We start from the raw sequence: 13794 nt of genomic DNA, 5'->3' as shown, positions 1-13794 counted from the left end.
TAATAATAGTGCTATTTCACTGAGGGCCGTGGCTCACGCCTGTAATCCCAACATTTTGGGAGGCCAAGGCAGGCAGACCACCTGATTTCAGGAGTTTGAGAACAGCCTGGCCAACATAGTGAAACCCCATCTCTACTAAAAATACAAAAATTAGCCCAGCATGGTGGCGCATGCCTGTAATCCCAGCTACTCTGGAGGCTGAGGCAGGAGAATCGCTTGAACACAGGAGGCAGAGGTTGCAATGAGCAGAGATCGCGCCACTGCACTCCAGCCTGGGCGACAGTGCAAGACTCTGTCTCAAAATAAATAAATAAATATGCTACTTCATCGGTCATGGTGAGAATTAAATGGGATCATCCATGCGACAGCTCTCTGCATGGTGCCTAAAGCATAGTAAGTGCTCAGCAAATGTGATTGTGTCCTGAGATCCTGGGGAAAGCACCACCAGGAGCACTCAGGGTGCAGGGCTAAGATGCAGGCTCTCCTGCAGGAGCCACAGCGTTGGAATCAAGGTGTTCCCTCTTGACCCCATGGGAAGTTGTGCGTGGCCTAGGGAAGAGCTTTGGTCAGCAGGTCACTTCTCAGCTCTGCCACTTCCTGTCTGTGTGACTTTGGGCACATGACAATTCCTCCCCAGACTTGGCATGTTCCTGTGCAAAATATGTATTAATCACCCCTGCCCCACCAGTGACTATAACTGTAGTAAAAATTAGCCTGTGTGGAGCTCTTACCATATGCCAGGGGCTGTTCAAAGTACTTTAATGAATCCTCTCCCCAACCCTCAGAGGTGGGTCTGACTATTATTTCCACGCTATTGAGGGAGAGTGGAGACTCAGAGGGAAGGAACTTGTCCCGGGTCACACAGGTGGCAAGTGGCAAGCTGGGATTCAGATGCAGTCAGGCCATCTGCAAGGCCACACCTCAACAACTCGGTTATACCACCGTTTCTGTATTGGCATGGGAACTAAATTCATAATGCATGAAGGAAAGGTGCTTTGTGGATAGTCTAAGTGCTCCACAATGGCCAGGAACCTCTGAAGAGTGAGTGCCATCTTTAACATTTGTATTGTCCACCTGCTGAGGAAGACAGCACCCTCTCCGCTGTAGTGAAGAGGTGATAGACTGACGAAAGCGTCTTGCCCAGAGAGAGATGCAAACCCAAGCCCATCAGAAGATCCTGAGGTCTCCCTCTTTCTCCCTCCCACCCCAACCCCAAGGTGGTCCTGGGACTCACCTTGCCAGCAGGGCCACTCCGCGGTGGTGGCTCTCCGCCTGCTCCATGAGCTCCCAGCCGCGCTGGTCCTCCAGAAAGGTGGTCTCATAAGAGCAGCCCATCCTCAGCAGCAGGGTTTTCACCACTTTCACCACCCAGCTGCCAAGACAAGGCAATTGAGACCTCATGCCTAGCCGGGCTCCAGCAGGCCGAGCCTCCCCCCACCCCGACCGTTCCTGCCATCTGGCCTGACAAACTTCTCTTCACCATGTTAGGTAGGGGTATCCAGTGTATCCACAAAGGGTGACTTTTTACAAATAATCATTAGCTTTTAGAACAAGAGAGGAAACAGAAGCAAAGTCCACCTCCCTATGAAGGCTGTGCTTTTACCTCTGGGACCAGCCTCTCTCTCACCCTCCACTCCACATCAGCCATGGGCTGGGCAGGCAGCTTCTCTGCTCACTCACAGTCTCCTAACTGGGCCGAGTCCCTCTCCAACTCAGGACACTTAAGGAGTGATTCTCAAACTGGATGCCCAGCAGCAGCCCTTGGGGAGCTTTTATGACCCGCCAACTGACCAGACTGGGGCTCCTGAGTAGCTGGGATTACAGGCCTGCGCCACCACACTCAGCTAATTTTTGTATTTTTAGTAGAGATGGGGATTCCCCATGTTGGCTAGGCTGGTCTTGAACTCCTGATCTCAAGTGATCTGCCCGCCTCGGCCTCCCAAAGTGCTGGGATTAGAGGCGTGAGCCACCGCGCCTGGCCTACATACACTTTTATTAAAATAAAAGCTGACACTGTATAGAACACAGCTTACATTTAAACAAAGTTTTCCAGAAACCTAAACATTTGCTGAAAGAGTTTATGGTGCACTTTGTGGACATACCTCAGATGATACTGAGAGCTGATGGCTCTCATGATTCCAAAGAAAGGACTTAAGTAATCAGGTAGTCCTCAGAAATTTGCCCTTCATTTTCAGGTTTTTGCTTTTGTAATGAATATTGATCCGGTGTGAAAATAAAAGTTTCTCCTGAGGCCAGAATTTTAGAATCATTCAACCTCTGTGCTTATTGTTTGAAATGTGTGCTATCAATGATAGTCTCCCACTGGCAATGCCTTCAGCATTCAGAGTTACAAACAAAAGGGAGGGAGAAAGACAGGCAGGCTCCGAGCGTTGTCCAGTTCCCCCATCACCATTCTCTTCCCTCTGCAAGTGCTGGCTGAATGGCTAAGCTGAGATGTACAGGTTTTTGTCTGAAGAAAGGTTGTTCTCTTCGAGTTCGGGCACTAGCACCTTCACCTAAAACAGAATGAGCCTCCTGCATATGTTCCTCCGGTGACCGGACCACCCTCCCCTCCCTGTGTGTCCCTATCTCCAGGGTCATCGTTTTGGACACCTTCTTACAAACTGGCTTGGGCACAGATTGAGCTCCGGAGCTCAGAAGGGAATGACCTGACTTAGAGGTTCTAGGTAGCCACGGCTTGGCCAGCCCTCCCAGTCCTCATTTGTTGTGTGACGAATATGTATTTGGGCCAAAACTTCTGAACTCAGAACTGCATCATTCGTAGTTGGTCCTCTCTGTCACTTCACCTCACTCCCTCAATCAGGCTTCATATTTTCACAAAAATGATCCTGGGTTTCCCCTCCGCCTCCCTCCCACCCTGACCCCAAGGTGGTCCCAGGCCTCACTTCCCTCCCTTCTCACCCCATTCCCAAAGTTATACCTGCGACAGCCCAGATGGCGCCCATGCTGCTTGGTGGAAAAATAGAGTGGAAACTCTTGGGAGGAGGGCTGTGCTATGGGTGATGGGGTGGCTTTTGTGTCCCCAAACACTCACTCTGCAAGTTTCACCCTTCTAAAAGGCGTTCTCAGCAAAGTGGAGCAAGGGACACCTTGAAATATTCACTCTCTGTCCCTGCACTGGGACACCAGAGCCAATGATTGATTTGACATGGAGTTGCTTTCTTTTTTTAAGATAGGGTCTCACTCTGTCACCCAGGCTGGAGTGTAGTGGCATGAACATGGTTTACTGCAGCCTTGACCTCTTGGACTCATGCGAACCTCCTGCTTTATTCTTCCGAGTAGCTGGGACCACACACCTGGCTAATTTTCTATTTTTTTGGAGTGATGGGTTTTCGCCATGTTGCCTAGGCTGGTCTCAAACTCCTGGCCTCAAGCAATTCTCCTACCTTAGCCTCCCAGAGTGCTAGGGTTACAGGCGTGGGCCACTGCACCCAGCTGGAGCTGCTTTAAAGCCCAGGGCTGCTGAAAGTTTCACCTTCCTGGAAGGCACAGAAACTGGGCTTCACAGGACAAGCTCTCAGGCCACTCCCTCCTCCTCCTTCAAACCCAAGCTGTTTGCAGAGGTAATTGTTGCACTCATTACCAGAGCCTGCCTCTCCTCTAGGGAGGATGTGACCACCTTGTGTGCTGTCGTTCCGTGGAGCTATTCCACCTCATCACTGCAGTCTGGAGCACCCACAATTTGCTCCGGTGCCATACCCCAGAGGATTCATTTCCTGTATAAATCACCACAACCTGGGTGGCTCAAAACAACAGAAACAAATTCTTTCGCAGTTCTAGAGACCTGATATCCGAAATCAAGGTGTCAGCAGGGCCACAGTCCTCTGAAGAGCCCAGGGGAGAATCTTTCCTTGCCTCTTGTGGCTTCTGGTGGCTCCCAGCACTCCTTGGCTTGTGACCACATCACTCACTCTCTGTCTTCATCAGCCTTCTCCCCTTTGTCTGGGCCTCTCTTCTCCTTATAAGGCCACTTGGCATTGGATTCAGTGCCCACATGGTTAATCCAGGAGGACCTCATCTTGAGATCCTTAATTATATTTGCAAATACCCTTTTTCCAAATAAGGTCACCTTCATAGGTTCTGGACAGACATGTTTTTTGGGGGCCACCATTTAGACCACTACATCTCATGGCTTTTCTGGCCCCCCTTCAGCCTGGCACATGCCTGCCTCTGCTTTTTCTGCCTCTCAGGCTGCTTCTGAGATGCTGAGGTAAGGTGATACTTGGGCACTCCTCCAGCTTCTCCTTGATGTCCTCAGTTGAGCCACAGCCTCTGCATTGGCAGGTCACACCTTTCATCACTCCAAGGTCAAGAACTGTTTCCCATATGTGTTCCTCCTCCCCCTCCAGAGCCTCCTTTTTTTCCCTAGAGCCCGTCAGCTTTCTGGGCGATGCTCTCAGGGCGGCGTCTACAAGCATGAGCAGGAGGGGAATGGGAACTGGCCGCACTGCTGGCAAATGGTGTCTTGCTGGGATGCAACCCCATCTGGTCCTCACAGCACACCAGTGGGGCAGGAATCATTTATCCATTTCATAGGCAAGGAAACCAACTGCCAAGAGATAAAATTCATTTACCCAAAATACAACGTTCTAGGTGATGAAGCCAGGATTTGAATCCAAGACCTTCAGACAGAAGCCCACTACACAACTGCTTGCCCTCTGCCTCTCTAAATGCACCTTTCTGTGCATAACACACAATAGGAGTCATAGAAGTAAAAACTGATAAACGGCTACATGAAAATTAAACATTTCTGGCCTGCACATGGTGGCTTACACCTATAATCCTAGCACTTCGGGAGGCCAAGGTTGGAGGATCACTTGAGCCTAGGAGTTTGAGACCAGCCTGGGCAATATGGCAAGACCCTCATCTCTACAAACGATGTGACGGAATCTCGCTGTGATGCCCAGGCTGGAGTGCACTGGTGCGATCTTGGCTCACTGCAACCTCTACCTCTCAGGTTCAAGCGATTCTCCTGCCTCAGCCTCCTGAGCACCTGAGATTATAGGCGCCCACCACCACACCAGCTAATTTTTGTATTTTTAGTAGAGATGGGATTTCACCATATTGGCCAGGCTGGTCTTGAACTCCTGACTTCAAGCAGTGAAGTCAGGCTCAAGTGGGAGGATTGCTTGAGCCTGGGAGGTCAAGGCTGCAGTGAGCCATGTTTGCACCATTGCACTCCAGCCTGGGCAACAGAGTGAGACCCTGTCTCAAAAAAAAAAAAAGAAAAGAAAAAAAGCAAACTCAATGTCATTCATGATAAGAGAAACACATACTAAAACTACAGCAAAATTCCATTTTTTAACTCTAATATTGGCAAAGATAAAAATGTTTTATAACTCATTGTGTTGGCAAGGGTGTGGGGAAATAGATACTCATGCACTGCCGGTGGCAGTGTCCTCTGTGAGAGGCAATTTGGCAAACTGGATGTTTTAGGACTCACTCCATTTTATCCTTTATCATGCAATGGTCAGGAGCTTTTTTCTATCACCTTAATATGTAATGCAGAAGCCCTTTGATGTGCGCATTCTACTTTCAGGAATTGTCCTACATATGCAATCGCACGTACACATAAAGACATATAAACAAGCAAACTCACTGCAGCCTTGTAATTGCCAAAGGCTGGAAATCAGTGAAATCCAGAGAAGCCTGGTTAAATAAATTACGGTGCACTGGGATCCTATACGTAGAGATACTATGCAGCTGTTAAAAATAAGGAGAGAGCTTGGCCGGGTGCAGTGGCTCACGCCTATAATCCCAACACTTTGGGAGGCCAAGGCGGGTGGATCACCTGAGGTCAGGAGTTCAAGACCAGTCTGGCCAACATGGTGAAACCCTGTCTCTACTAAAAATGAAAACAATTAGCTGGGCATGGTGGCAGACACTGGTAATCCCAGCTACTCGGGAGGCTGAGGTAGGAGAATTGCTTGAACCCAGGAGACGGAGGTGAGCTGAGATCCCGCCAATGCACTCCAGTCTGAGCCACAGAGTGAGACTCCATCTCAAATAAATAAATAAGGAGACAGCTCTACAATACAATGGTCTCCAAGACATAGTATGCAAAGAAGGCAAAAAATGTGACGTGCTGCCATTGGTGTAAAAGTACAGAATATGAGCAAATGTGTTTATCCCTGCATAATCCTCCTCTGGGAGGGCATGAAGAACCTGGTTGTCTTTGGGAATGTAACTGGGGTAAGGACAGGGAAGGAAGCTTCCTTTTAATGTCTTTTGAGTATTTTACCCATGTGCCTATATTATCTACTCCAATTAATACTAAAAAATAAAGTATTTGGGCCTTGGATACAAACCTAATACAAATAATATCTCTAGAGGGGAAGGAAGAAAAAGAGTGAACTCCTTGGGGAGGGCTGATTCTTTCCTGTCATCTAGACTAAACACAGTGTGTAATGCACAGAGCAGGTGCTCAAAAACAGTTGCTGAATGAATTATTGGCTCTAATAAAAGTGTGCTTCTGTTTTCTCTTCTAGTCCCAAAGCTAATTTCTATTGATTGATTGCCTGGAGAGCTGGATGGCCCTTCCCACCGCCGGGGACAGCAGGGTCAAGAGAGACGGCAGAGCATACCGCACAGGTACGAAGGCAGAGGGCTGTGCGCCCTTCTTGGTGTCCTTGGGAAAAGCCACGTAGCCAGGCAGGTTGAGGCCAATGTGGTAATGGACCTGAATAAGCAGGGCCAGGAGCAGCTGCGGGTAGATGCGCCTCACACGGCCCATGCAGCTATTGACGGACAGGAGCTCGCACAGGCCGCTGGCTGCCTATGGGGCAGAGGAGAGGGAGCTGGGATGCTGTGGCCCATCTTCCCAGCACTCCTGGCTGGGGCCTGGACTGCCTCTCTGGGAGGTAGGATCTGGGTCTTTGCTGTCCTCTGGCCCAGCCTGGGGAAGCTAGGATTCCCCACCCCACAGACCCAGACCTCTGACTCTCTGGGTAGGCCCTGTCCCAGAGCAAGGACAACAGTTCACCCCTTAGTTTTGGTCTAGGGCTTTGATGTTTATGCAACCTTGGAAGAATCATGGTGGAAGAATCGCTTCTACCTCCTGAGAGGTAAAGAGTCTTGATCCCATTTTGCAGGTGAGGAGACAGACTCAGAGGGGTGAGGCTGCTAGCTCAAGGTCACCAGCCCCTTGGGGCAGAGCTGGAACTTGAACCCAGGTTTTCTGATACCAACTATAGCATGCTGTGCCTCTTCCTCACTCACAACACAGGCACACAGAATGTAAGGGGCACCAGGCTGGCCTCTTCACCCCAGGCCATTAAACTAGGCTGTCCTCACTCCCATCCCCATGAGACCAGCAGCCAAGAAAAACAACACCAGGCCTTGAGCAAGAGCCTGGCTCAAGTGCCAGCTCTACCCCCAAGGACGGGTGACCTGGGGCAACTTCTCCACCTGCCAGTCCAGCTCTGGACCTGGCCTGGGCCCACCCTCATACTTGGCCCACCAAGTCCTCTCTAACTGGCAGAAGGGCAATACTAGGGGGTGGGGAGCGGATGATGGGCTGGTATCACAAGACTCATGACTCATTCTGGCTCTGCCACTCCCTGGCACCTGTGGGCCTCAGATCTCTGAAAAGTGGTGTCACTGATCATCATCCATCCAGTCCCACAGGAGTGTTAGAGCCTGAATGAGAGGGCGAAGGAAAGCATGCTTTATACATCAATGGTTTGAGCTGTGCCATTAGGACTCCATGCAGGCCAGGCACAGTGGCTCATGCCTGTAATCTCAGCACTTTGGGAGGCCAAGGTGGGCAGATCACTTGAGGTTAGGAGTTTGAGACCAGCCTGGCCAACATGGGAAAACCCCATCTCTACTAAAAATACAAAAATTAGCCAGGTGTGGTGGCCGGTGCCTGTAGTCCCAGCTACTCGCCTGTAGTCTCGACTGAGGCACGAGAATCACTTGAACTTGGGAGGTGGAAGGGTTGCAGTGAGCCAAGATCGTGCCACTGCACTCCAACAACATGGGTGATAGAGCAAGACTCAGTCTCAAAAAAAAAAAAAAAAAAAAAAAAAAAGACTCCATGCATCTGGGCCAAGAGGAAAGCATTTAACTGCAAAGTGGAAGAACCCCTGACACGTTCCCTTGGAGAAAAGTGACCTAACATGGGCTGGATGAGAACAATAAATGGCAGTTAATTTGCGCTTTACAGCTTAAGAAGTTCTTCCGCACACACTATCTCCCCTTTCTCAACAGGTAAGATAGACAAAGCAGGAGTTATCACAGCCCGTTTTACAGATGTAAGCACCAAGGCTAGAGAGGGGAAGTGATTGACCATGGTTATATAGTGAGGCAGTGGCAGAGCTAAGACAAGTCTCTTGAACTCAAAGCCCTTGTACTTTTTCAGCAGCCCAAAGCTAATGATTACATCCAAAGAACACAGTCTGTGGTGTAAGGGAAAAGTCTCTAGTGATGTGTCGTAGGGCTCTGCTTTTGGCTCTATCTTGCTCAAATGATTTATCAGGGCCGTAAGATAAGAATGAGTTCAGGCTGTATCCACGCTTAAACTATGCTTGCTGGACAAGAAGCACAAATGAGTGACTAAAGAATACACTAACATACACCAATTGTAGAAGAGGATGAATGCCCAAATTACAAGGGAAGGAGTGCTGGTGCCTGATGCACAGAACTCAGTGCTGGAGGACAAAGGCAGAGAGATATGGGAGTGAAGCACAGGATTTGGAAGCAGAAGATCTGCTGGGTTTGAGTCCTAGCACCACCACTGCTAGCTAGGTGACCTGGGGGTGACATGGAATGTCTGTAAGCAGGAGCATCCTCCTCTGTAATGGGATAATACTACCCTCTCCTTCATCTACTGTATCTTTATTTGCTTCCCTTCACCAGAATGTCTCGCTGCTGAATCCCCAGAACCTACAAGTGTGCTTGGCACATAGTATAGGAGGTATTCACTAAACATTTGTTGAATAAATAAATCAGCCCAACAAAAACATTTCTGAGTGCTTACTATGCGCCAGGTGTATGCAAGATGCTGGGGATATCGTGGTGAGCACAGCGGGACAGCACTGTCTTCATGCATCTCACAGATTAACCAAAGGATCCCCTGCAGTGTTGTCAAATGACAACTGGTGTAAACTCTTTTCATACAAAGTATGTGAAGCAAAATACAATATGTACAGATTTGACCAGGTCAGGGAGATCGGGGAGGGCTTCCCTGAGGAAGTGATGCTGGAGTTAAGAGACGAAGGATGAGCAGAAGCTAGCTTGGTGGAGAGCATTCTAGGTAGAGGAAACAGCATGTGAAAGGCCCTGTGACCAGATAGCATGGCTGGATGAAGTTCTGACAAAGACCCAGGGGCTGGAGCAAAGCAAACAAGAGGACCATGGAGGGTGGGGAAGCCGGCCAGGGATGCAGGGCCTTCGCCACAGGTAGGAGCACTGTGTCACTCTTGGGGACAATGAAAAGCCATCAAGGGGGCTGAGAAAAGGAGATGTGCATTTCTCAAAGACTTTTTGGCTGCAGTACAGATTGGAGGGGCAGGAGCAGAATCAGGAAGGTGAGCAGGGGTATTACCCAACTGGCATGGACCAGGGTGGTGATAGAGGCAGAGGGAAATCCATCTCTTCAGCCCAGCTGGCTTCCTGAGTCAGAGTTGCCTTTCCCTCTGTGTTCCCAGCATCAAGCTTGGCGTGTGGCAGCAAGAAGTGCTTAAACATTGTGTGTCACCTAAATGAATGAATGTGTTATCTCATAATCTTCACAGCCACCAAATGAGAAATATATTATTTCTATTCACATATGTAGAAACTGCGCCTCACAGAGGTTGAAGTGACTTACCTAGGCCACAAAATGGTAATGTAGGATTTAAAAATAATAATAAAAATAAAGAAGGGATCTTGCTATAGTGCCCAGGCTGGCCTCAAACTCCTGGCCTCAAGTGATCCTCTGCCTCCATCTCCCAAAGTGCTGGGATTACAGGCATGAGCCACCATGCCCAGCCAGAACGAGGATTTAGACTGTCTGTGACTCCAAGTCACTCTTCTTCCCCTATCTCAGGCTGCTGCTGTCACCATAGATAACACTACTGTTATTGTCCCCAGTGAACCACAAACAAGAGCCAGAGCCAGAGACCTGCCCAAGACCACACAACTAGTTACTGGCAGAGTGCGGTACTGGAGGCCGGGTGTGCTGAGCTCAGCAGGAGGGAAGAAGAGAGGAAGGGCAGGACAGGCAGTGATAGGGACTGGCCGACTGGGCACTCACCGCCAGGGGCATGATGGAAGCCCGGCCCTCCTTGGTGACAGGCTTCTCCTTCAGGCTGCCCAGGAGCAGATCCAGGAGGTCTCGGACATCACAGCTGGGCTTGCGCAGTATCAGCTGCCTCCACATCTCTGCTCCATTGCTGAGAGGTCAGGAATGGGGGCAATTAGTGGTGGCCAAGGCAGTGGGGCTCACCCAGCCTCCAAATGGTTTCAGGAGGGGGAAGGTAAGATGCCAATGAAATGGCATCCATGGGCACACTTGCAAGGAATAGTCCAGAACACACTCCCAAAAAGTCAGGGTCTAGAAGGATGAGAAACCTTATTTCCTGGCCGGGCACCGTGGCTCACGCCTGTAATCCCAGAACTTTGGGAGGCCAAAGTGGGTGGATCACCTGAGGTCAGGAGTTCGAGACCAGCCTGGCCAACATGGTGAAACCCCGTCTCTACTAATAATACAAAAAAAGTTAGCTGAGCATGGTGGTGCATGCCTATAATCACAGCTACTCGGGAAGCTGAGGCAGGAGAATAGCTTGAACTCAGGAGACAGAGGTTGCAGTGAACCGAGATCGCGCCAGTGCACTCCAGTCTGGGAGACAAGAGCGAAACTCCGTCTTTTTTTTTTTTTTTTTTTTTTTTTTTGAGACGGAGTCTCGCTCTGTCGCCCAGGCTGGAGTGCAGTGGCCGGATCTCAGCTCACTGCAAGCTCCGCCTCCCGGGTTCACGCCATTCTCCTGCCTCAGCCTCCCGAGTAGCTGGGACTACAGGCGCCCGCCACCTCGCCCGGCTAGTTTTTTGTATTTTTTAGTAGAGACGGGGTTTCACCGTGTTAGCCAGGATAGTCTCGATCTCCTGACCTCATGATCCACCCGTCTCGGCCTCCCAAAGTGCTGGGATTACAGGCTTGAGCCACCGCGCCTGGCCGAAACTCCGTCTTAAAAAAAAAAAAAAAAAAAAAGCCGGGCGCAGTGGCTCACGCCTGTAATCCCAGCACTTTGGGAGGCCGAGGCGGGCGGATCACGAGGTCAGGAGATCGAGACCATCCTGACTAACACGGTGAAACCCCGTCTCTACTAAAAATACAAAAAATTAGCTGGGTGTGGCGGCGGACGCCTATAGTCCCAGCTACTTGGGAGGCTGAGGCAGGAGAATGCAGTGAGCCGAGATCGTGCCACTGCACTCCAGCCTGGGCGACTGAGCAAGACTCCGTCTCAAAAAAAAAAAAACAAAAAACAAAGAAACCCTATTTCCCAGGTATCATGCCAAATGTTTCACATGCAATGTATTACTTCGGCAGATATTAGCTAAGCATTTACTGTACACCAGGCCCTAGGCAAATCTTGCGGAATACAGATATGAACAAGAATTCAAGACACTCAAGATCACTGAATTCTCACAATAACCCTAATGTGAGTGTTGTTATTCCCGTTTTACAAATGAGGAATTGAGGCTCAGAGAGGTGAAATTACCAGTCCAAGATTACACAGCTGCAGAGTCAAGATGTGGCCAGGTCGGATGTCTTCAAAGCCTGTGCTCATTCCTCTAACCAAGGAGCAAGAATGGAGGCAGCTGAGCAGCCTGGGGCTAGGATCCTGAACTTGTCATATAATATCAGGGAGCCTCTGCTCCCATCCCTTAAAAGGCAGTACACCAGGCAAGGAAAAGCATCTGCACCCAACCAAACTCCTATCATGGGGTGTTGAAAACACTGGAGGCCAGTGTGCTAAAGGGTTAACAAAAACCTTTCCCCTTCTATGAGAGTGTTTCAACCCTCCATTCACTTTCTAGCTCTGTTCCCCTGGAAACCTGATATAGTATATCAACTATGTTGCTAGGCAACGTTACTTATGGTAATAATGACTCCACTGGTAAATTACATCTGGACTGGGAGGAACTATAAATTAACTATAAAAACTGATGGGGACACTATAGCATTGAGCTTCCCAGGATGCAGTTACCCTTGTAACTGGGTTTGTCCCTGTGGGGACCCTGGAAGCAAAGCCAAGATATTGTAAAAGATAGTGGTCCCTGTGAGGCCTGTGCCATTTAAGCCAGGGCAGCTCCCATATCCACCCTATGGGTCTCTTTTCATCACACCTGAGCTTTCACCTGGGAGGCCCAAGAGACCAGCTCCTAGACTCAGGGCCAAGACTAGGGTAAGGAAAGTGAGGCATCCAGGGTGCCACCTTTAAGGAAGCCCTCATTCTCCGGCTCACACAAGTGCAGACTTGGCACCTGAGCCTATCTCCTTAAATGTTGTGCCCTGGATGCCTCTGTCTGGCCTGCTGTGGGGGCTGCTGCAAGGACCCCCACAAAGAGGAGCTCCTGACCCTGCCCTGTCCTGTATCCTGAGTGACGGATGTCAGGTGAGGCCCCCGGTAGTCTTGTGAGTCTGACTGCTTAGTGGACCCAAGAAAAAAAAACCCTGGTGGGGAGTACAGCCAGAAAGGGTTTAATTCTTCCAAGTGGGAGACTGGGATGTGCCAGCTGGGCCCTAACCTTCCCGACTGACCTTCTTGGTTTCTATGAATGACATCAACTGTCCTTATTGAAGCACACCCCATTTGTAAAGCTCTGCACAGTTCTTTGGCTCTCAAACAACCACCCGAAGGTGTGGATCACTCACTGCCTTGTTTTACTCATTCAAAGAAGACACGGGAGCATTTCCTGGGCTGGGAGGCTGAGGTCAGCCAGATTGACCTCTGCTGCCTACGAGCTCACCATCTGACCACAGTCCCCTCTGCCCATCAGATCATGAGCTCCCTGAAGACAGTGAGCATGGAGCACCCTTCCGCACTGGCCCAGGCCCGAGCAGGCTCTCAACACGGCTGACTGCATTACTCTGTCATGACCACCCACCTGGGATTGCAGGGATCATTTCCTTCTTTTGCAAATGGAGGAAAGACAGGACAAGTGGGCTACCCAAGACCCAAATGGCAACTGGACGCAGAGCCAGGACAGGCACTCAGACCTCCTTTCAATGGCATTGTTAAAGAGTTCTGGGCTGGTAGTTAGTTAGACCTGAGTTTAGGTCCTCTGTTCTACTGCTTGCTCAGTAAGTACCTAGGGCAAGAAACTTCCCTAAGCCTCAGTTTCCTCATCTGCAGAATGGGATGTTGTGAGAGTGAGAGACTATTGTAATGCTTGGCACTGACAGCAGCAGTGCTCAGGAAGTACTTAATGGTTGTCATAAACACCCCAGATCACAGAAGAGGGGCCGTCTGGGAGGGCGAGGGGCTTATCTGGGCAGAAGGGGGTCCCCAACCTGGGGTGGGGGCTGCTTGAACCCTGTAAGATGCAGTGGCTGGGAACCCATTCACTTGGTACCTGTTCAGTGGGAGGGGGCACATGAGCAGGGCCACCACCACCTCGGTCATGAAGGAGCTGGCCAGGAGGGAGACGGGCAGCAGGGCCACCTGGCGGGCCCGAGGTTCCTGGATGTGGCTCAGCTGCATGTAGATGCCCTGCATGATTTCTGGGATCTGGGGCACAGCCGGGGCAGCCATGAGCAGGGGGACAGCCCAATGGAGAAGCCAAGGG

The 13794-nt window shown here is 50.2% G+C and overlaps 1 protein-coding gene across 11 annotated transcripts in view; it reads right to left on the bottom strand.

The window, feature by feature from the left end:
- Positions 1 to 13794, bottom strand: part of MROH7 (maestro heat like repeat family member 7) — a 74138-nt gene that overhangs the window by 16399 nt on the left and 43945 nt on the right. For all 11 annotated transcript variants that reach the window (XM_050802647.1, XM_050802642.1, XM_050802656.1 and 8 more), the window contains 4 exons: positions 13582 to 13736; positions 10259 to 10397; positions 6606 to 6796; positions 1235 to 1372 (listed from right to left, as the gene is read on the bottom strand). In XM_050802647.1, the coding sequence (XP_050658604.1) occupies positions 1235 to 1372; positions 6606 to 6796; positions 10259 to 10397; positions 13582 to 13736 (623 nt within the window). The remainder of the gene's footprint in view (positions 1 to 1234; positions 1373 to 6605; positions 6797 to 10258; positions 10398 to 13581; positions 13737 to 13794) is intronic.

Source organism: Macaca thibetana, chromosome 1 (assembly GCF_024542745.1).
Source record: "Macaca thibetana thibetana isolate TM-01 chromosome 1, ASM2454274v1, whole genome shotgun sequence".
In the NCBI taxonomy this organism is placed as follows: domain Eukaryota; kingdom Metazoa; phylum Chordata; class Mammalia; order Primates; family Cercopithecidae; genus Macaca; species Macaca thibetana.
This window is presented reverse-complemented; position numbering and strand designations above follow the sequence as displayed.